At 34.2% G+C, this 24,616-nt stretch overlaps 2 protein-coding genes across 9 annotated transcripts; both read right to left on the reverse strand.

The window, feature by feature from the left end:
* On the reverse strand, positions 1–19,229 carry bcas1 (brain enriched myelin associated protein 1). Of its 8 annotated transcripts, XM_053483359.1 has the most exons (20): positions 18,994–19,229; positions 18,187–18,438; positions 17,429–17,680; positions 16,605–16,856; positions 15,776–16,027; positions 15,044–15,295; positions 14,505–14,756; positions 13,682–13,933; positions 12,965–13,216; positions 12,411–12,680; positions 7,499–7,639; positions 5,640–5,702; positions 4,888–4,923; positions 4,610–4,801; positions 4,405–4,467; positions 3,864–3,902; positions 3,435–3,560; positions 3,262–3,345; positions 2,694–2,906; positions 1–1,245 (listed from the first exon to the last, which is right to left on the reverse strand). In XM_053483359.1, the coding sequence occupies exons 1-20, from the start codon at positions 19,075–19,077 to the stop codon at positions 1,180–1,182; spliced, it is 3,393 nt and encodes a 1,130-aa protein (XP_053339334.1). In that variant the 5' UTR covers positions 19,078–19,229; the 3' UTR covers positions 1–1,179. The 8 variants fall into 8 exon arrangements, 7 of the variants coding, with proteins under 7 accessions (XP_053339334.1, XP_053339339.1, XP_053339335.1 ...); XM_053483364.1 differs by lacking the exon at positions 16,605–16,856; XM_053483360.1 differs by lacking the exon at positions 4,405–4,467.
* On the reverse strand, positions 19,217–23,265 carry LOC128510355 (uncharacterized). Its single transcript, XM_053482578.1, has 7 exons — positions 23,106–23,265; positions 22,661–22,711; positions 22,079–22,157; positions 20,955–21,301; positions 20,376–20,627; positions 19,708–19,963; positions 19,217–19,245 (listed from the first exon to the last, which is right to left on the reverse strand). The coding sequence occupies exons 2-7, from the start codon at positions 22,697–22,699 to the stop codon at positions 19,217–19,219; spliced, it is 1,002 nt and encodes a 333-aa protein (XP_053338553.1). The 5' UTR covers positions 22,700–22,711; positions 23,106–23,265.
* Between the last annotated feature and the right edge of the window lie 1,351 nt (positions 23,266–24,616).

Below are 24,616 nucleotides of genomic sequence, written 5' to 3' on the forward strand. Positions count from 1 at the left end.
TGGTGTACCCTTACATTTTTATTAACAAAGATGCATAATTACAATTACAGAGACCAAAGATTCTTTTGACATTAGTTGATTACAAGCCAAAAAAAAAGTCTGTCTGTCAAATTCAGAAATAAAATAAAAATCTGAATATATGAAAAAGGGAAAAGTTCTCTTTAAATGAGCAGTAAAACAGACAGAAAATTTCCTACTCAATACTATTTCACAGAAAGCATTTAACTGGATCCACCAAAAGCCAGTGAGATTTAAATACGTGAGAAAATAAGAGAAACCAGATGGATTTTCCCCCCATGTGCTATTTTTCAATATATATTTTTATATACTTAGTAAAGGCTTGAGCATAAGTTTTAGGTAGTACCAAAAAAAAGGAGTGCCCATTTTAAAACACTAATGACTAATCTATTCAATAATAAAGCCTGTGTGTGATGTGTAAGAGTGTGACAATGATAATATGTTAGTAGAATATGCGTTAGCATGAAATACTAGCGATAGCCAATGAATGTTTTAAGAACTAACATTGTAATTATTGTTACTACCAAACAACAACTGAGTGAGAAGGTTGGAGGTTTTGATGAGACGCTGTAATGGAATGAGTAAGTCTTTGCAGATTGTTTTTACAGCCGTATGAATGATTATTGTGCACAAATGTGCGAAAATCAGGTCTACAATTTCTTTTTTTTTTTTAAATCAAAAGCTGGAAACAAGTCAGTTGTTGTAAAACAACTTGCATGTGATAACCATCATATAGAGGAGTTAATTGTATTGTGACAGTATATATTTTTTTTGCATTAATGTTCCTATTTAAGAGGAACAGCATGTCATTGTAATATTGCAAAATCACCTTTTCAACTCTCCTCCATCGCAGTTCTTGCAAAACGTGCAAAGCCTTAAGGCTTCCTATTGCGTGTTTTTATACATCTTGCAAATTTGGTCCTCAAAAGAATCAACTTTTATTAAGTGACTTAAGTGAGTATTTAAGCTCAACCCAAGAATTCTTGACAATGGGAATGAATGATTGGAATGGCCATTTATATGATACTTTCTCAGTTCACCTCAGTAGTGGAGACTAAATTGGAATTAATCCCTGGGCTCTGGTCAGGACATTCAGATAAGAATACCTATGTACAAGCAAAGCGTGTTTTCTGTGCAGATGATGAAACCAAAGCAAGGTTCTTATTTGGCCTTCTCCGGTGCCACGGGCTCCGTTTGCACTCCGGCGTCAGAATGGCGTTTTTGACCCTGAGAAACGGCACAAGCAGATGGAGACTTAGTTTTACTACTCGCTTTTGGTTAGTTTCACAGCCTTAAGCACAACTGATCATAACCTGTCTGACAACTGGATTCTTATTTAAATAAGCTTCCTTTATGCATCTAGCTCAAACATGTCCTCATTGAAGCTCACTGCTAGCACTATGACTGATATATTGGCTTGCTTTAGTGTTGTATTTTATGTAATGTGTATTTTTCACTGGCTTGGCGATGAGATGAATTAAGAAAACATGAATTACATTTAACATACATAGACTATTTCCCCATGCACTAAAATATGAGTTCTTTTCTTCTCTCATATATAATTTTATTATTATTATTATTATTATTATTATTATTTTATTCACAACTTGGAGCAATGTGTAGAAGAGTCCAGGTCTAAATAAGACCCCTTTGGAAAAGCTCTAGCACTAGTGTATGAGCTTACAAGTCTATTTTTGCAAGATGAGGTCACCTAGTGGTTAGGTTTCATAACTGTTTGTCAAAGACTCGAGAACAGTTCAACAGAAGTGACTTAACAGAAGTGACTCATTTTACAAAACTTTTCAAAATACCATGTAAGTTTTGTTTTCATTTCCACCAGACCTATAACCAGTCCATGAAGCTCTTCACTAGAGTGTATTCAATCAGTATTAGTTGTAAGTAAACTTAGAAAGTGTTTAACTATGCGAAGAATGTTGAAGAGAAAAAAAAGGCATGCAGAGCATTTTGCACACATAACAAAAGCAAGCAGATCTTTCAATCCTGATGGATTGATGGATATATTGATATATATGATCATATTATAAATATTACATTAATATAATATACATCATACTATTTTTCTTTTTCTTCTGAAGTCTCTGTACTGGCTCCCTATATGCAGTTTAGAGTCAATTTTAAGATCCTCCTTAATTTTGCCCCAGAATATATTTGTGATCTCATTAGGCCATATACAGCCTTTACTGTCCTAATGGCCAGTTACTTTAATCCCCCATTCACAATGTAACGCAAAAGGTGATCAAGCTTTCTCAGTAGTTTCCTTTAAACATCAAAGCTTTCCCACCATTGGATGCTTTTAAATCTAGCTTAAAGATTAATTTTCACTCTTTAGTCTGGTCAATCTCTCTCTCTCTCTCTCTCTCTACAACTGATGCTGTGTATGTTCTTTGAACAGCTAAAGTTGTGTTTTATGTATTTCCATTTTAATTGTATTTGTTTCTTGTTTTATTTTCGTCTTTTATTGTAGAGCAGTTTAAATCAACCACAGTTGTGTTCAAATTGTTCTTTATAAATAAAATTTGCCTTGCCTTGACTATAGACTTTTTTTGGCTGACTCTGCATATATAGATATACAGTATCAGTTGTTTGGCCTGTACCTAACCTTTAACACCACCCCCATCTTTGTTTGTGTGAAATTAAGGTTGTTTTTACTTTACCAGGTTTTTAAAGAAAAGATGGATAGAGTTTCTCTTCTCTAGTTTGCGGGAGCCGCTGGGTGAAGAATTATCTGTACTCCCCACCGACTTGTTGTCTGATGAAGCCCCAGCAGGAGCAGCAGCTGGTTTGGGCTCTTCTTTGGCCTTGGTGTTTGGGCCGGCCTCTGCAGGTGCAGGGGGAGCTGCAGCAGCTTCCTTCTTGGACTCTGTAGCCTTGATCAAAAAAAAAAAAAAAGGGGCATGTTACCCATTTCACAAACCACAAACTAAGTGGCCTATGTGGGTGTGTTTAGCAGCGAATCCGCACCCAGAGCCAAAACAAAATTAATGTAATAAGGAAAACAAGATAACTTTGCATCAAAGACAGTGTTATTGGTAAACCTGCTGTGTGTTACAATACAGGAAACCCTATACAACATAATTATGCTGTCAGTTAAGTCCAAATCAAGCATGTGACAATAGTAAAGAGGCACAACATCAAATCAGGAGTTAATCTGACCACAGCAACTTTGCTTTAGTTCGGTAATTGTTAACCAACAAAAATAGCCGCAAGGTACTGGGCATTTACCGCTCCTCCAGCACCAAGGGAGATGCCAGCTGCGACGCTCGATGCAGCTGCATGGATCCTAGAGCTCACTTGGCCTAGCAATACCTCAAATTCAGACAAGTCATTTTTACTACATGCAATCAGTCACATGTTTAACAAGCGTGACTCAGAGTTATGCCCCCAAGTGTATTTACCTTTGGTTTGAGCAAGTTGGCAAAAGGTGAGGGCTTTTTCTCTGCCTTCTTGTCTTCTGGTTTGGGTGCTGGGGGAGGTTCGGGTTTGGCACCGGCCTCAAGGGTGCTGGTCTTGGATGGATCTACCTTAAAGGGGAGCAGAACATAGCTTAAATATGAAAAGAAATATGATCATGGAGGAAGGAAATGATTAAAAAGAGATAGGAAAGAGGAACATGGGGGCAAGATTCGCAGCAGAATTGAAAGCACTAAAGAAATGACCTAAAAAACAACAACCATGTCTCCTAAATGTGGCCTGAATATGCAGTAAGATGCCATCTGAATTTCCTGTAGCAGACAGACCCACCCATTTGTTTAGAGCATAGCCTGAAAAGAGAGAAGGATTTTGCGAACAGTTGATCGTGGTGAAACAATGCTGAACTTATTTACCTGTATCCCAACTGGCTTTGCTTCCTCCTTCACAGCAGACTGTTGGTAAGCAGATATTTGGATTAACTAGGCACGGAACTACAATACCCATGAGCCTTTTCTTCAAGCTAACAAAAAAAAACACTAACCAAGCTGTTTGGAATACAATGCTCCTGTATCGATAAATGTGACATCATTGTTAAGCAAAATGAGATGACATGAATAAAACCTAAAGCTCAGGGTTTAGTTGGCTGACAGTGACAATGTGAGGTAATGGCTGCTGTCAGAATGATGTCACTGCTATGAAGTCTCAGCTGTTCATTCATTATCATGGGTGGTGTTTCACGTCTCACTGTTATAGCTCAGTATATATTCTGTCCAACGATAATTGCAATGACACATTGCAAAAAAAAAAGAAAAAAAAAGTCTTTCTTATTTTAAGACGTTCTTATTTTACGGATTAGCTGCTGAACACACCATAGGTGAAAAAGATGCAGTTATTAATCCAGTGGTATAAGTGATGGAAAAACACTGAATTGTTAAGTTCTGTTAACTTGTTTACCGCTGATGATGTCTTGGCAGGCACTTTGGCTCCACCTTTTGATGCCTTCTTGCCTAGCAATACCTTAAATTCATATCATTCTGTTATAGTCTGTAACACCATAGTCCGAAAACATCTAATACCCTAGTACAAGCTATTCTGTATTTGAAAATGATCGAAATGTAATTAATTTCCAGTATATTTTAAGCAACAGATAGGAATATACCTTTGTACGGAAGAGTTTGCCAAATGGGCTGTCTTTAGTTTTGGCTTTGCTGGGGGTCTCCGGTTCTTTGGCTAAGCCAGCTGCTGCTTCTGCCACCGGGGCCTCCTCTTTCTTTACAGCTGGCTCTGCTTTACTCTCCATCTTGGGTGGTGCTGGTGGTGGAGGAGGGGGGATCTTTGATGCTTCCTGTAACTTATGAGCCAGACATTCGGAGAATTAGCACACAATTTCCAACTTACTGCCAGGTTTAACATTGTATTACCAAAGGAGCCTCTTACATTTGCAGCTGGAGCTGGTGGAGTTTCTTTGTGTGACTGCACATTAAGGAAAAAAGAAGACATAAAAAGCTGAGATTATTTTTTTTTTATGTGTGTCAATACTGTTGTTGTTTGCAAATGTACACAGCTTTAAACAATATACTGCATGTTTTTGTTAGTCTTTTCGTCCCAGGTCTTCGGGTAGATGTCTTGCTGTGAGGCATGTGGAGGCATTGTTTGTAAAAGGCTCTTCTTTTCATTCAGCCGAAGGCCCTGACACAGCAGGAGTCGTTGATAAAAGACAAACGCGTACAGTAGTTCCAGCTTGATGAGTCATAAAACTCCACAGTTCTTTTTGACGCAATAAAGGATTAAACAGTCAGCTGGGGAATACTATAAATGACTATCAAGAACTAAAATGGCTTTTGTCGGCTCGCAGTCTACCACGATGCATTAACTTCCTAAGATTGAAAGCAGGAAACTGAAATCTGACTAAGTAACTAAGGAAAATGAATAGTGCCAATAACTTTAGCAGTGAAGGGAAAAATCTGTAAAACCTCATTACACACACACACAAAGTGCAACAAAGAGAATCAGAATCGCAAATGAGAATCAGATACACAATAAGAAAAGCTGTCACAATTACGATCTGGAAAAAAGAGTCAAATCGAAATGTTTTATTAACCATTGCATTAACATCACCCGAAGGTGCAAAAGGAGAAGGTGTGCAGTCTGTCTTAAATGATGCAGTTGATTAAGCTCAAGCGATTTACCTGTTGTTCTTTCGAGACATCAGGACTAGGCGTCGCTTCTTTCGTCGTTTTGGTTGAAGACACCTTTGAATGAAAGAGAAACATGTTTGGGTGACTGTGAAAAGCCATGAAGTCTGCATGGTTTAGCAAAATATATGACATTCAGATATATATGACATTCAGGTCAGAAGAAGTTGTTTAGTTGTAGGTCATTATTAAAGTGTTAATTTGAATATGCTGTTGTTTCTATAGTAAGAACTCACTTAACAAAGTATGTTGTAGTAAGTAGTATGTCTTTTTTTTAATTGATAAAATAGGATAGGACGGTAACTGTAGGCATTGTAAGACATTAGACTTTCTAGACTCATGACATGAACAAATTACCAGAGAGAGTGCGAAAGAAGGAATGATTAGTTTGTAGCTGCTATAATGGTTGATGTGTTGTTTATTAATAAATTGAAAATTGTTAGGCTGGCAAATTTCCTGTGCTTAAAAGAGATAAAATAATCTGTCATCCTATTACAGCATGTCTAGAAGTGGTTTATTCTTTACCTAATGTACTGCATGCATAAATAATTTTTCTATCTATCTACAGTAGATGACATCTATCTATCTATCTATCTATCTATCTATCTATCTATCTATCTATCTATCTATCTATCTATCTATCTATTTAAAGCTTTCACAGGTTGTGATATACTGTTTTACAATACATTAAATTTTACAATATAGTTACAATAGCTACAATATCATAAAATAACTATATTATCTCATAATATCTTAGATATTTTGCAATAGAAACTGTGCAATAACATATTTTTAACTGTGTATAAATATTTGTTTTTGATAATGTTTATTTTTCTTAACTTTTGTGTTTATACACTGTACAGTCACTATGTTTGCTTATGTTTGCACATTGTTCTTTGCTGCTGTAACATGGAAATTTCCCCACTGTGGGACGAATAAAGATATATCTTATATTATTTGAGTTCAGTTGGACTCATATACAAACAGACAGACAGACAGACAGACAGACAGATAGATAGATAGAGAGATAGATAGATAGAGATGTATATAGTGCAGTGTTTCACTGTTAGGCCTTAAGAACTTGCACCAGAAACGCACAAAGAGCTCCATGGCAGGGCTCACAGTGAACATGGTTTCTCATATTGAGTCAGCCATTGTCCTCTAGAGATGGCGTAGGCCTGCCCATGCTTTATCACAGCCCATCACTACTTCCAAATACACAGAACTCTCTTGTGAGCACACATTATGCAGCAAAACAAAAGGCTGCCACATTCTGACATGTTCAAAGGCTTGATTTAGCACAGGGCCAGAGGATAGTTTATGTCCTGAAAGAGATCAACTTCAGGGCAGTGAGAAAATTATAAATCTCCTGAAAAGCAGCATGCAGTATATGGAGGGTTTAGCCTACAGGACACTGATATTCATCATTAACAGTTATTATTCAATTTATCATTTATATTTTTCTTTTCAGTGCAGCAATATTAAAGACTACAGACACAGTACCATAAAAAAAGAAATTCAGTCATTCATATTCGTGTATATTGTTTATATTAATATCATTCAAATATCTAAGAATTATATATATATATATATATTGAGTTGAATATAAGGTGTTAGCAATTTATTTGGTTTTATTTTAAGCACATTCAGTAGATTTGATACATGAGCTAATTATACACCAGACATATTCTTCATTCTAACCCATTTCAACTAAAAAAAAAATAAATACATTTCAAAGCAACCCAATGCTTCATTAAATTCCAGACATTCCTCATTAATCATCTCTCTCACACTAACATCTACATTATAAAAATGGCTGCTAATTGCATCGGATAAGAATAAAATGTACTTACAAGTGTTTTGAAAAAGTTCATAACTGAGTTTTCCTCGGTGCCGGTCTGCTCAGGTTGGGTGCTGTCTTGCGTGACCTCAGTGGGATCTTCACCCTGTGGCTGTTTCTCAGGCTGTGTACTTGCCTTTATGTCTGTAGGCTCCTATAGATGAACGTAGAGAATTAGTGCTTGCAAACGCGTTACGGCCCTACAGCTGATGTGCAGTAGCTGTTAATCGGTGCATTGAAGCACTGCACAATTCCAGCCATGCCTCTGCCTACTCGGGCTCCGGCAACAATCACCCTTTCATTAATGCCTGCTTTTTCCCCCTCACTCATTGATATTCAGCAATGTTCTTGACTTAAGGCTTGTGTGTGTCTGTTGCATGCCTGCCAGTGTTGCTACTGTATATCATTTATTTAATTAATACAACTCAAATTTATACTGGTTGCAAACTTTCAGCCTAAATTCTATAGTACTCATAGTAGTTAGTATCATGTCATTAGTTTATAAGAAATTATTTGACTTTAAGTTAGATTGTTAGACTTGTGGAAAAAAAATCTCAGTATCACATAAAAGCATCTCAACTTAACTTCAGTTTAGTTTGGTTAGTTATGATCAAACCCTGGAAAAATGCTGTAAAACCCTTGAGCTAGGTTTAACCCAAAGTTGCTCCTGATTGTTTCAAGATGTTACCCATCAGTCCCATGACTCAACTTAATTTTACTATTATTTACTTAGTCAAATAGTTTACTCCAAGGCTTAAAGAATTGCAGTTGAGATTCCCTGACAATTTGTATGTTTTTGTTGTTTTATGAAACTAATAAAGGTGCTAATAAATAAAAAAATTCTTGAGTGAGTAAATGTATGTAGATAAGGTTCATTAAAAAAATAGTTTAGTTAATTGGTGAATCCCGTTCATCCATGCACACTCTGGATCTGCAATTAGCACCCAGGTGTCGTCTTCAATGCGGCCAGGAGTGTTAGTCTCATTCTTCTAATCGGCATCATCCACCGATCCAGCTTTATTTATTCCAGCGTTATCATCTGAGGTGTTCAGAGTGTTATCTTCAGACATGGGTCCAGATTGAGTAGAGGCAATTAGCAGCACAGTAAACTTCTCCGCAGCTTCCAAGATATCATAATCATCAGGGGATGATTGAGGAGCTGCATCATCATCATCTTCTATGTTTTCTTTTGTATTCTGCATTCTTTTAACATAAGGGATCAACACGAGGTTATATCAAAATACCATATTTCTTTAATACATGGATTCAGGACATGTCACTGGTCCAAAAAGAAACATATTTCAAAGCTGATAAAATCCACATCAGAAACTAAATACAGTTTACTAAAAAAACGAAATAATCTGTTATTAGAGCTGTACCATGAAACCACCCATCTTTATAGTCAATGAAAATATAGCAAATTCCATGTATAAAACCTGCATTATAATTATTATTATCATCTTTGTTATTATTATTATTATTATTTTTATTATGATTATTATTAGTGATGCTTGTGAAGCGAAGTCCCATAGTCCCATAGACTTAACATTGAGACCAATTTTGACAGATTGTAGCGCAGAACAAGAATTTTATAGAAAGATCAAATTTACCACATTTGTATAGATTTGCAAACTGTGTCAGAACATACCCTGCAATAGGGTATAAATTGTACTCCTGAGGCGCAAGAGGTGCCCAAATTTGCCCTATTGACATATAATAGGGAAAAAATCCCAAAGCCTTAACATTGATACCAACTTTGATGGATTTTAGTGCAGAACAGGAAATTTTGTAGAAGTCTTAAATTTACCACATATTAAAAGGTTTGCAAACTGTGTCAGAACATACCCCGGAGGAGGGTATAAGTTTTACCCTCGGAGTGCAAGAGGCTATGCTAACTATATGACCATGTTGCTACTGTAGCAACATCATTAAAATGTGGCTAAGATGATGCTAGTGTGATTAGCATGTTTCTAGCCTGATGTTTAGCTGATTAGCATGTTGCTAGCATTATGTTAACTAAGTATATTAGTATGTTCCATCTTAAATGTTTTTCATAAAATGATTGGTACTTTCAAAACACAGAGGTGAAAAGCAACACTTTGTTACTGGCCTGGTTTGAGGTTTTCTTTCACAATTATTTTCTATAAAAAAATTCCACTTTATTTAACTTGGCACTTTTCTCCACTTCACTATTCTCTACTATTATGCAATCATATATACAGTTCAAGTCAAACTGGGACAATCCGCACACAGCTTGGCACAGGTTCTTACGGCAAGTGCCCAGCCTGACACAACCTTCCCAGTTTATTCAGGCTTGGGACTGGCAATGCATGGAGTGGCTGGGTAGCATGGGGTGTGGCAATCCAATGTCGGCAAGGCTCAAACCCACCACTGATTGACATTTACAGAAGACTTCAAGTACCATACAATGATGAGACTTAGCTGTAGTAAAACATTTAACTCAGGCAAACAGTTTAAAGAAGACCAAACATCATTGACGATCCCAGCTGAAGTGGCTCGGAGACCACTGCAGTCATTCCTGCGAACATTCAGTGAGTGTGAATGTGCGCACGCCTTTTCCTTGAAAATTGATGGATAACAAACTTGCAAAAAGACACATTTGTCTGTAGGAACTGTACACGCAATCATTTACCAACACCACTTGCACATTACAGAAACTCGTCTGGGAGTTATTGCCACATCCCCCGTACAGTCCTTACCAAGTGATTTCCACATGTTTGAGCCATTAAAGGAGTTCCTGGGTGGCCATCGTTTCAGATGTGAAGCCGGCAGTCCGATCATGGCTCCGGCATACTGAGAATTTTTTTTACTTTGATGGTATCCAAGCACTAGTGAAACACTGGGATAAGTGCATTAGTGTAGCAGGGAATTACATTGAGAATTAAAAGTAGTTTTTACTCTCATAACAGTCTTCTTTTAATTTGCACAAGAAAAAGTCCCAGTTTGACTTGAACTCTTCTCATATTTGTAAAGACATAAGGTGACAGTTTAGCAGATCTTTAGCCCAATATCCATGATTGTAATTTATCTGCTGCTATGTGTTTTTTAGTTAGTTTGTATAGTGAATATTTTGATGTTAGCTGACATTCCAGAGATTACGCTGGTAATGTTACAAATTTACCACAGGTATCTAAAATTAATCAACTCTTTCACACTTTAAGTAAATGTAAAAGTTTATACTTTTATAGTTCAACTAAAGTATTTAATTTTGCCAAATGATTTATTTGGCTAAATATTTGGATAAGGAATGTGCATACTATATATTACAATCTACAGTAGTCAACAATGCCCTGACATCATTTCACTGTCGTCATAGTTGTTTCATTTACACAGACTGGTGATGCTTCACTTCTGATTTAAGAACATCAGATCAATTCACCTTTGGCAAAAAACAAAGTCAAGAAATATTTAACACTGTATTAAACATGCATTTGCACTTTCAAAGTTCCAAAGGAACAAAGAGTTCCAAAGTTCCAAATTGTTACAATTGTCTTATTAAATTAGCAGCTGGGTTTACTATTAATATCATTAAAATAATAAAAATAGCTTCCTTGTTACATTCTCAAGCATGTTTTCCTTTTAACCCTAAAATTGGCTAAAGTTATTATTAATTAAATAATTGGCAAAGATTATTATTATTAATTAACTAATTAATTGGCTTGTTAAAAATCTATCTAAGGTCCACATGAAAGCCAGGAGGCAAACAGTGGAAAAAGTCAAAAGCAAACGAAGTTAATAGCCAAGAATATACCATACTATAGGTAGAAAGTGGATTTAGGGGTGACTTTTTTTTTTTTCTTTTTAAATAGACTTTTCTTCCTATGGGTTTTAGTAATTATCTGGATCTCAGTAACAATAACAGCTGAACTCATATGCCACACTATAATTATTACTTTTTATATTATTATTATTATTATTATTATTATTGTTTTTAAAATTATTTAATATTATTTTATTTTTATTTATTTATCTATTTTTATGCTTCTGTGATATTGAGAAGAACACAACATTTGTATAGCGAGATAAAAATTGAAATATTTGAGAAATGAGAAATAGTAAGCATATAATTGTGCAAAGAAAAATTCCCAGTGTATATAATGTATGTATGAGTAAATGGTTAAAAATCTACTCTGAATTTCTTAAATAAACACTCTTGGTATTAATTCAACTTTGGGGATTTTGCAGTATGTCCTTAGGCTGCATCCAAAATTGTATAACACTGCACTAAATAGCATGGCATTAGTGTTATCCCACTTTGTATGCATTACACCATTAGAGATACATCTGGTTAAGTATGTAGTTTCAGGAACATTTATCCTGCCACAGAATGAAATTGCAAAAAAAAAAATTCACATCCCCTATTTTTTAAATAAACCAGATAAGTTAATTTTAAGTAAATTACATAAAAGCTAAAAACCTTAAACTTAAGAATATAATCAGACATTTGGGATGAATATTATATCTTTATATACGAATGGGTTAAGTATTAATTAGCACAACTACTTAGTATGCATTATAAAAATATTGGACATGTTATGTTATATTATGTTGTGTTATATTTTCTATCAGAGACTATAGATGAATATGTATACTGTATTTGTGGGGGTTACTATGACAACTAGTTAATTATATTTATGTAGGGTTTATTATTATTATTATTATTATTATTATTATTATTATGTAAGATTTTGCAACATTATGCATTTATCGGAATGTTTGAAAGACAAAGTACGTTATATATAATGCAGACAAAGTTAAGGTTTTGTTAGTTATTAAACTGGAGTTTATTGCAGGAATTTACAAAGGGCACAGATAAGGTCATTAAATTTAAAGTGTAACACATACAAGGAAAATATGTGAAAATGTGTGAAATATGTAAAACACTCATGAAGTAATATACTTACAGGAATCTGGCTGTCTGTCTGTACTTTAGGGACAATTGCTAGTTCAGCAGCCACATTAGCCTCAGGTTCAAAACAAAGTAGCCCAGAATTCTTCTTAAACATCTTATTGAACATGTTGGGAGTCCCTGCTTGTTTAGATGTGTCTTTGGCTGGTGTACTGGACTCTGCTGATACAGTTACACCACTGACTTGGATTCCAGATGTTTCCACAGACACAGTTGGAGCTTTTACTTGGATGCCATTAGCATCTACTGATGCTGGTGTTGGCTTCTGGAATATTTAGGAAACGTGAGCATATAATAATATATTTGGGCCACATCCAAAACTATTATTATTATTATTATTATTATTATTATTATTATGTTTAATAGAAAAAGTACATGGGTCATTTGTAATAGACTAATTTAAAATTTTGTCAATTATCAAAATAGTAACAGCATGAAGTCTACTGCTCCCATATACCTTAAATGAGCTCATTACATTTCAAGTGTAACACCTACTGTACAAGAGACTGAAGTGAGATATGTAGAAAAGTCATGAAGTGATGTACTTACAGGTATCTGGCTGTCGGTCTGTAGTTCAGCAGACACGTTAGCCTCAGGTCCAGGAAAAACAAGCTCAGACTTCTTCTTAAACATCTTATTAAACACGTTGGGAGTCCCCGCTTGTTTAGGTGTGTCTTTGGCTGGTGTACTGGACTCTGCTGATACAGTTACACCACTGACTTGGATACCAGATGTTTCCACAGACACAGTTGGAGCTTTTACTTGGATGCCATTAATGTCTACTGATGCTGGTGTTGGCTTCTGTAATATTGAGGAAACGTGAGCATATAATACTTTATTGGGGCCGAATCCAAAAGATTGTAGAATTATATTATGTTATGCATGAATGATTCTGATACTAATAAGCATTACTACTTAATATACACTATGCCCTTTAAGACATGTTCTAAAATATTTATAGACAAGTAGCTTGTAATAAGATTTTTCAATCAGTGAGTGAAATTGCGAAAGAACATAAATGTTTAAATAACCATATTTTTTCTGTACTACGGCCAATAATAATTAAATATTTATTATTATTATTATTATTATTATTATTATACATAATGCATTAATCAGAATGTTTGATAAAAAAAAGTACATGTGTAATTTGTAATGCACAATAATGTAAAATTTTCTTAATTATCAAAATATTAACAACATGCAGGTTACTGTACAAGAGACTGAAGTAAAATATGTAGAACTCTCATAAAGTGATGTACTTACAGGTATCTGGCTGTCGGTCTGTAGATCAGCAGACACGTTAGCCTCAGTTTCAAGAGACAGTAGCCCAGACTTCTTCTTAAACATCTTATTGAACACGTTTGGAGTCCCCGCTTGTTTAGGTGTGTCTTTGGCTGGTGTACTGGACTCTGCTGATACAGTTAGACTATTCAGTTGGATACCAGATGTTTCCACAGACACAGTTGGAGCTTTTACTTGGATGCCATTAATGTCTACTGATGCTGGTGTTGGTTTCTGTAATATTTAGGAAACATAGGAGCATATAATCACATATTTTTGTGCCGCATCCAGAAGTCCATAGTATGATACTAAATTATATATGAATGGTTTCAGCATCAATTAGCACAAGTACTTAGTATCCATTATAAAATATATGACATGTTTCAAAAATTTTATGGACACATAGCTTTTAATAAGATTTTTCTATCAGAGAGAGAAATTATAACAACAACAAAAAAAAATCCAAGGGTTTTAAATAACAATTTATGCTTGTGTCTTTTTACTATGGCAAATATTATTTATGTAGGATTAATATCTTTATAATAATAATAATAATAATAATAATAATAATAATAATTATTATTATTATTAATAATAATGCATTAATCAAAAAGTTTTACAGAAAAATTGAATATTGAATTTGTAATGCAGAAATTTTAAGAATTTGTCACTTATCAAAATAGTAAAAAAAAAAAAAGAGTTTATTGCTCACATATACCTTAAATAAGCTGATTAAATTTCAAATGTAACACCTACAAGGACAATATATAAAATATCTAGAACTCTCATGAAGTGATGTACTTACAGGTATCTGGCTGTCGGTCTGTAGTTCAGCAGACACGTTAGCCTCAGTTTCAAGAAAAGGTAGCCCAGACTTCTTCTTAAACATCTTATTGAACACGTTGGAAGTCCCCGCTTGTTTAGATGTGTCTTTGGCTGGTGTACTGGACTCTGCTGATACAGTTACACCACTGACTTGGATACCAGATGTTTCCACAGACACAGTTGGAGCTTTTACTTGAATGCCATTAGCGTCTACTGATGCTGGTGTTGGCTTCTGGAATATTTAGGAAGCGTGAGCATATAATAATATATTTGGGCCGAATCCAAAACTATTATTATTATTATTATTATTATTATTATTATTATTATGTTTAATAGAAAAAGTACATGGGTCATTTGTAATAGACTAATGTAAAATTTTGTCAATTATCAAAATAGTAACAGCATGAAGTCTACTGCTCCCATATATCTTAAATGAGCTCATTACATTTCAAGTGTAACACCTACTGTACAAGAGACTGAAGTGAGATATGTAGAAAACTCATAAAGTGATGTACTTACAGGTATCTGGCTGTCGGTCTGTAGTTCAGCAGACACGTTAGCCTCAGGTCCAGGAAAAACAAGCTCAGACTTCTTCTTAAACATCTTATTAAACACGTTGGGAGTCCCCGCTTGTTTAGGTGTGTCTTTGGCTGGTGTACTGGACTCTGCTGATACAGTTACACCACTGACTTGGATACCAGATGTTTCCACAGACACAGTTGGAGCTTTTACTTGGATGCCATTAATGTCTACTGATGCTGGTGTTGGCTTCTGTAATATTGAGGAAACGTGAACATATAATACTTTATTTGGCCAAATCCAAAAGAGTGTAGAACTATATTATGTTATGCATGAATAATTCTGATACTAATAAGCATTACTACTTAATATACACTATGCCCTTTAAGACATGTTCTAAAATATTTATAGACAAGTAGCTTGTAATAAGATTTTTAAATCAGTGAGTGAAATTGCGAAAGAACATAAATATTTAAATAACCATATTTTTTGTCTGTACTATGGCCAATAATAATTAAATATTTATTATTATTATTATTATTATTATTATTATTATTATTATTATTATACATAATGCATTAATCAGAATGTTTGATAAAAAAAGTACATGTGTAATTTGTAATGCACATTAATGTAAAATTTTCTTAGTTATCAAAATATTAACAACATGCAGGCTACTGTACAAGTGACTGAAGTAAAATATGTAGAACTCTCATGAAGTGATGTACTTACAGGTATCTGACTGTCGGTCTGTAGTTCAGCAGACACGTTAGCCTCAGTTTCAAGAGACAGTAGCCCAGACTTCTTCTTAAACATCTTATTGAACACGTTTGGAGTCCCTGCTTGTTTAGGTGTGTCTTTGGCTGGTGTACTGGACTCTGCTGATACAGTTAGACTATTCAATTGGATACCAGATGTTTCCACAGACACAGTTGGAGCTTTTACTTGGATGCCATTAATGTCTACTGATGCTGGTGTTGGTTTCTGTAATATTTAGGAAACATAGGAGCATATAATCAGATATTTTTGTGCCGCATCCAGAAGTCCATAGTATGATACTAAATTATATATAAATGGTGTTAGCATTAATTAGCACAAGTACTTAGTATCAATTATAAAATATATGACATGTTTCAAAAAATTTATGAACACATAGCTTTTAATAAGATTTTTCTATCAGAGGGAGAAATTATAACAACAACAAAAATCCAATGGTTTTAAATAACCATTTATGCTTGTGGGTTTTTACTATGGCAAATATTATTCATGTAGGATTCATATATTTATTATTATTATTATTATTATTATTATTATTATTATTATTATTATTATTATTATTATTATTTATAATGCATTAATCAAAAAGTTTTACAGAAAAAAATAATATCTAATTTGTAATGCAGAAATTTTAAGGATTTGTCACTTATCAAAATAGTAAAAAAAAAATAGAGTCTATTGCTCACATATACCTTAAATGAGCTCATTACATTTCAAGTGTAACACCTACTGTACAAGAGACTGAAGTGAGATATGTAGAACTCTCATGAAGTGATGTACTTACAGGTATCTGGCTGTTGGTCTGTAGTTCAGCAGACACGTTAGCCTCAGGTCCAGGAAAAACAAGCTCAGACTTCTTCTTAAACATCTTATTGAACACGTTGGGAGTCCCCGCTTGTTTAGGTGTGTCTTTGGCTGGTGTACTGGACTCTGCTGATACAGTTACACCACTGACTTGTATACCTGATGTTTCCACAGACACAGTTGGAGCTTTTACTTGGATGCCATTAATGTCTACTGATGCTGGTGTTGGCTTCTGTAATATTGAGGAAACGTGAACATATAATCAGATATTTGGTTCAAATCCAAAAGTGCAAATTTAGTACAGCACTGTATAAATTATATTCAAATTGTTTCAGTATTACTTAATAATAATATTAAAAATAAATTGTATTTTTATTTTTACAATGTCACAACATTTATTTCCATTCAGTGTGGCATTAATTTTTGGCCGAGATCAGTTATTAATGATTGGAAAGTCTTCTTCAGGACATCCCAAAGGATTAGGATGTCCAAAGTAGGAAGGAGGGAAAAAAAAAGAAAAGGAAGCATGCATAAATGTGATAACCTGGTCACTCAGTCCATAGTTTATGCTCCCCAGTGAATTGGAACAATTTTTCTTCAATTAGTCTCACTAACAAGTGGTTTTCTTATAACCGCACAGAAATTCAGTTCCAATCCTGTGAGGTTTTGTTGCATTGTGTGTGTGGAAAATAAATAATAATAATAATAATAATAATAATAATAATAATAATAATTATTATTATTATTATTATTATTATCATTATAAAGTGATTCGCAGACTTCCGATACTCAGTCTGTACTTACAGGTATCTGGCTGTCGGTCTGTAGTTCAGCAGACACGTTAGCCTCAGGTCCAGGAAAAACAAGCTCAGACTTCTTCTTAAACATCTTATTGAACACGTTGGGAGTCCCGGCTTGTTTAGGTGTGTCTTTGGCTGGTGTACTGGACTCTGCTGATACAGTTACACCACTGACTTGGATACCAGATGTTTCCACAGACACAGTTGGAGCTTTTACTTGGATGCCATTAATGTCTACTGATGCTGGTGTTGGCTTCTGGAATATTTAGGAAATGTGAGCATATAATACTTTATTGGGGCCGAATCCAAAAGAGTGTAGAACTATATTATGTTATGCACGAATGATTCTGATACTAATAAGCATTACTACTTAATATACACTATGCCCTTTAAGACATGTTCTAAAATATTTATAGACAAGTAGCTTGTAATAAGATTTTTCAATCAGTGAGCGAAATTGCGAAAGAACATAAATATTTAAATAACCATATTTTTTTCTGTACTATGGTCAATAATAATAATAATAATAATAATAATAATAATAATAATTATTATTATTATTATTATTATTATTATTATTATTATTTTTGTTTTATTATACATAATGCATTAATCAGAATTTTTGATAAAAAAGTACATGTGTAATTTGTAATGCACACTAATATAAAATTTTGTCAGTTATCAAAATTTTAACAACATGCAGGCTACTGTACAAGAGACTGAAGTAAAATATGTAGAACTCTCATAAAGTGATGTACTTACAGGTATCTGGCTGTCGGTCTGTAGATCAGCAGACACGTTAGCCTCAGTTTCAAGAGACAGTAGCCCAGACTTCTTCTTAAACATCTTATTGAACACATTAGGAGTCCCCGCTTGTTTAGGTGTGTCTTTGGCTGGTGTACTGGACTCTGCTGATACAGTTAGACTATTCAATTGAATACCAGATGTTTCCACAGACACAGTTGGAGCTTTTACTTGGATGCCATTAATGTCTACTGATGCTGGTGTTGGCTTCTGGAATATTTAGGAAACATAGGAGCATATAATCAGATATTTTTGTGCCGCATCCAGAAGTCCATAGTATGCTACTAAATTATATATGAATGGTTTCAGCATTAATTAGCACAAGTACTTAGTATCCATTATAAAATATATGACATGTTTCAAAAAATTTATGGACACATAGCTTTTAATAAGATTTTTCTATCAGAGGAAGAAATTATAACAACAAAAACAAAAAAAATTCAATGGTTTTAAATAACCATTTATGCTTGTGTCTCTTTACTATGGCAAATATTATTTATGTAGGATTATTATTATTATTATTATTATTATTATTATTATTATTATTATTCATAATGCATTAATCAAAAAGTTTTACAGAAAAATTAGATATCTCATTTGTAATGCATAAATTTTAAGGATTTGTCACTTATCAAAATAGTAAAAAAAAAAAAAATAGAGTCTATTGCTCACATATACCTTAAATAAGCTCATTACATTTCAAATGTAACACCTACAAGGACAATATATAAAATATCTAGAACTCTCATGAAGTGATGTACTTACAGGTATCTGGCTGTCGGTCTGTAGTTCAGCAGACACGTTAGCCTCAGGTCCAGGAAAAACAAGCTCAGACTTCTTCTTAAACATCTTATTGAACACGTTGGGAGTCCCCGCTTGTTTAGGTGTGTCTTTGGCTGGTGTACTGGACTCTGCTGATACAGTTACACTACTGACTTGGATACCAGATGTTTCCACAGACACAGTTGGAGCTTTTACTTGGATGCCATTAATGTCTACTGATGCTGGTGTTGGCTTCTGTAATATTGAGGAAACATAGGAGCATATAATCAGATATTTGGGCCAAATCCGAAAGAGTGTAGAACTATATTATGTTATGCACAAATAATTTTGATACTAATTAGCATTACTACTTAATATACACTATGCCCTTTAAAACATGTTCTAAAATATTTATAGACAAGTAGCTTGAAGTAAGATTTTTCAATCAGTGAGCGAAATTACAAAAGAAATACATGTTTAAATAACTATACTTTTTTCTGTACTATGGCAAATAATCATTAAATATGATTTATTATTATTATTGTTATTATTATTATACATAAGGTATTAATCAGAATGTTTGATAAAAAAAGGACATGTGTAATTTGTAATGCACACTAATATAAAATATTCTTAGTTATCAAAATATTAACAACATGCAGGCTACTGTACAAAAGACTGAATTAAGATATGTAGAACTCTCATGAAGTGATGTACTTACAGATATCTGGCAGTCGGTCTGTAGATCAGCAGACACGTTAGCCTCAGTTTCAAGAGACAGTAGCCCAGACTTCTTCTTAAACATCTTATTAAACACGTTTGGAGTCCCTGCTTGTTTAGGTGTGTCTTTGGCTGGTGTACTGGACTTTGCTGATACAGTTACACCACTGACTTGGATACCAGATGTTTCCACAGACACAGTTGGAGCTTTTACTTGGATGCCATTAATGTCTACTGATGCTGGTGTTGGCTTCTGTAATATTGAGGAAACGTGAGCATATAATACTTTATTTGGGCCGAATTCAAAAGAGTGTAGAACTATATTATGTTATGCACGAATGATTCTGATACTAATAAGCATTACTACTTAATATACACTATACTCTTTAAGACATGTTCTAAAATATTTTTTGAGTAAGCGAAATTACGAAAAAAAAACAGACGTTTATAAAAAAAATATTTAATTTGGTTAATGTATATTATTATTATTATTATTATTATTATTATTATTATGCATTTATACATATGTAATTTGTAATGTAAAATTTCGCTAGTAATAACATTGAGGCTATTGCTACGTAAAATAAGCTCATTAAATTTCAAATGTAACACCTTCAAGGACAATATGTGAGATATGTAGAACTCTCATGAAGTGATGTACTTACAGGTATCTGGCTGTCAGTCTGTAGTTCAGCAGACACGTTAGCCTCAGTTTCAAGAGAAGGTAGCCCCGACTTCTTTTTAAACATCTTATTAAACACATTGGGAGTCCCCGCTTGTTTAGGTGTGTCTTTGGCTGGTGTAATGGACTCTGCTGATACAGTTACACCATTCAATTGGAAACCTGATTTTTCCAGAGACACAGCTGGAGCTTTTACTTGGATGCCATTAATTTCAACTGATGCTGGTGTTGGCTTCTGTAATATTGAGGACATATATCAAGTGCACATTTAGTATAGCACTTTATAAATAATATAAAAAGGGTTACAGTATTACTTCACACAACTATTTAGTTTGCATTATGCTATATGGCACATGTAGTATTTAATAGGTAACAAAATTAAAAAGGGAAAATACAAGGGAAAAAAATTACCTCCAACAGTTTTAAATAAATATCTATATTTGTTTGTGTATTTTTCAACCATGCAAATAATGATTTACTATAATTTATGCTAAATAATAATAATAATAATAATAATAATAATAATAATAATAATAATAATAATATAAAGTAATGTACTTACAGACTTCTGGTTCTCAGGGTGTACTTCAGGGACGATTGCCACTTCAGCAGCCACGTTAGCCTCAATTTCAGAAGAAAGTGGCCCAGGCTTTTTTTTAAACATCTTGTCGAACATGTTAGGAGTCCCCACTTGTTTAGATGTGTCTTTACCAGTTGTGCTCAACGCTGGTGGATTTTTTTGCTCAGCTGATACAGTTACAGCACTGACTTTATTACCAGCTGTTTCTACGGACACAGTTGGCATTTTTACTTGGATGTCGTTAGCTTCTACCGATGCTGGTGTTGGCTTGACCGTGACAGTTACAGGAGGAGGTTCGATGTTCTGCTGCACTGATGCCTTACAGGTTACTAGAAATGAGTAATATGTGAATTAAAAGTCAACCAAACAAACATGTACTGAGCTCTATACAATCATGTATATGCTGTAGCCACCTGATTGGCTAATAGCATTAGGGTTTTCCCACTCTTGGTTCTGTGTTTGCTTGTAATTAAATGGCTTAAAAACATATATAACTATCAACAGTAATTAAAGAGATAATCGCTGATTTGCATGACATGTCTAATAGTAAAATGCAAAACATGCATATGTCGCCTGTAATATAGAGCCCTATGCCTAAACTCTAGTTTGTGACTTTCTTAACCACTCCCTTATGAAAGCTTTGTCGAAGGTGTTACCAGTCATTGCAAAGGGCTTATCCAACACTACCAAGTGTACGCAAAGCTTAGTAGACTTGTACTAGAGTGCTTTCCAGTACACATAAACGCAGTGAACTAATTGCACACCCATGAGTCATGAGAAGTTGACCACAGCAGTGTCTGATTCCTCTTCAAATTCTTTTATAACATCAACATTTTCTCAAGGCCCCATGCTCCATGCAGCTTATTTGTTCTAATCGATGTAGATGTTGTATGCACAAGAGAAACTCAAACAATATTTGTCTCACCAGCCTACGCCCAAAGTTTATATAGCAACAGCGTGCCCTACTTTTAAGTCTTAAACACGTGGACGGAGAATTGGTCTTTAAACTTTATTTTTTTAAACATCTTCCCGAATAAAAATATATGACACAAGTGACAGCTGATAAGATTTGAAACATTTAGGTTATGTTACAACAAAATGCCTACCAGTGTCGGTCAAATCCAAACCAGACATGGCGTGGCCATTTGCTTCATCTTTTTTGCCCTGTTTTACATTGTGGTCTGCCTGGAAAAAACAAATACAATAATATAGGAAATGTAATAGCCATGCACATGATTATGAGTTGTTGACTTTTAGATTTTAAACCCTAACCCTAACATTTTCAACAGGATATAAGGCATAAGGCATATCAAGATATATATATATATATATATATATAGGTTTTAAGCATATTTTAAGCATATTTTAAGCATATATATATATATATATATATATATATATATATATATATATATATATATATATATAAAGCTACTGGTATCAAATAAAGGAAATAAAAGAAAATAAAAGAAAAGAAATTAATCATCCTGGTTAGATCCTGGAGGTAGCTTGATTTAAAAGTGTGTTGTTTAATTAAACATTAACATCGCTCAGTGTAAGGGAGTGCACTTCACATTCTGCAGATAATTCAAAGCTAAGCTTGATACAAGGTCCAGCTCAATTTAATATTTAAATGGCTTGTATGAAAAGAGAACAGGATTTAAGAAATGCACACAAATCTTTGATACCTCTGGTTGTGTTATTGTAACAGACTGCCCAATCCCCATCTTGATATCAACCTTGGGGAAAAAAACAAACCATGAAAAAAAAAAGAAAGCCTGTATTAAGGAAAATATTTGACTAATTTCAAAATCACACATTTTGTTAGTATTGAACAAAAGCTGAAGAAACAGCATTTTTATTTTAATACAAAGAATACTTCTGTTGATTTAATTTCTGCATTATTGACAGGAATGACCACAGCGTCTCATGTCTGATTTGTTTTAGTATTGATGCAATTATTGATATTTTTTATACAAATGATTCCTTTCTTTTAACCAATACATTTATTTTATATGTATTGTATGTATTGTATTTATCACATCATATTATTCACATGATGTCACACATGGCTACTTGAGTTCATATGTTAAATAATATTAATATTAATAATAATAATAAAAAAGATCTTACCTGTCTAGTAGCTTTCAGGCCTTTTAGGTGGTAGTTTGTCCTGAAACTTTGAATAGTAATCCAGATTCCGCAAGTATGACCATCAGTAAAGTGTGACTATCAGTAAAGTGTGACTATCAGGAAAGTGTGACAAAGCACGCATATACCTACCCAAAAAATGGGTTGGGCCCAAAATTTTGCAACATATATAAGAGCCTGGTTTCGGCTTGCAGCTCAGGTGACCAATGTGTTATCTCTCACTGATAGCCCTTTCTGATATCTATTGTGCTTTATTAAATAAAGAGAACTTCAACCCTGCAAGAGAATCATACAAGCTAGCAAGCTTTAAGTCATGTATTTAATCAATACACACAGCAAATGTAGAGCAAACCTTCCCCACATGGTGCGCTCAGATCTGTAAGACTAAGTCAAGTCTAAGATCAGTCCTAATTTTTTTTTTCCAGGCTGTTGTGAGAGCACCTTATTAGGAAGATGTTCTTTCTGTCTTGGGTGTGGCTGCTATTAAACAGGATGTATGAAGGATATTTATACACTGGCTGAGCCACTAAAAACAAGGTGTATTTGCTTGGCATGGCTCTTGCCCATATGTGCAACATGTGATTTCTTGGTACTATATTGGTACATAATCATATGACAATATTGTACAAATAAAACAAAATAACACATTTACTAACAAGTATCTGATCAAAACATTAGCTGATCTAATGTTTCTAACTTATGCAAGTAATATGACATTACACAATGTAAAAAAAAATGTGTATCCTAAAATTACACATGCAAACTCAAGAAACCATATGCAAAAAAATCACAGGTCCTACATGTGAAAAAAAAAGGAATAATGTGTTAAACATTTGACTTCTGAAAATAAATGAATGATAAATTAACTAACACAATCTTTTCACAATCAATCAATCAATCTTTATACATCCATGGACACTATGGACAATTCCACACACATCTACCTTCACATCTACACTACATGTTTACGTCTACATTCTGGACCATTGCACAAAGACACTTTAATAACCATTGCACACAGGTGCAAAAAGTGCAAAAAGTGAATCATGTGAAAATAAACAACACACGAAAAGCATCTCATGTGAAAATAAATTCTTTATGTTTATGGTGGCACAGTGGTGTAGTAGTTAGCACTGTGACCTTTCACCTTGTGGGGCAAGGGTTTGATTCTGCCTTTGGTCTGTGTGCATGGAGCTTGCCTTTTTGTGCTTGCTGGGTTTTCTTAGGCTACTTTGGGTTTCTCCCACAGTCCAAAACCATGCAGATTAGGCTAGTTGCCCTTTCCACACTGCCCGTAGTGTGTGTATGTGTGCGTGCTCTGTGATGGATTGGCACCCTGTCCAAGGTGTGGCCTTGTGCCCAAAGTCTACTGGGATTGCTGTACAGGATATAGAGATATAGAATATGAATGAAAATGGGTAACAAAACATATGAACAAATGAATTGCGGGAAAGAAAAATGTGAAAAAAAAAAACATGACACAGTATACAAGG

This window comes from Clarias gariepinus, chromosome 22 (assembly GCF_024256425.1).
Source record: "Clarias gariepinus isolate MV-2021 ecotype Netherlands chromosome 22, CGAR_prim_01v2, whole genome shotgun sequence".
In the NCBI taxonomy this organism is placed as follows: Eukaryota; Metazoa; Chordata; class Actinopteri; order Siluriformes; family Clariidae; genus Clarias; species Clarias gariepinus.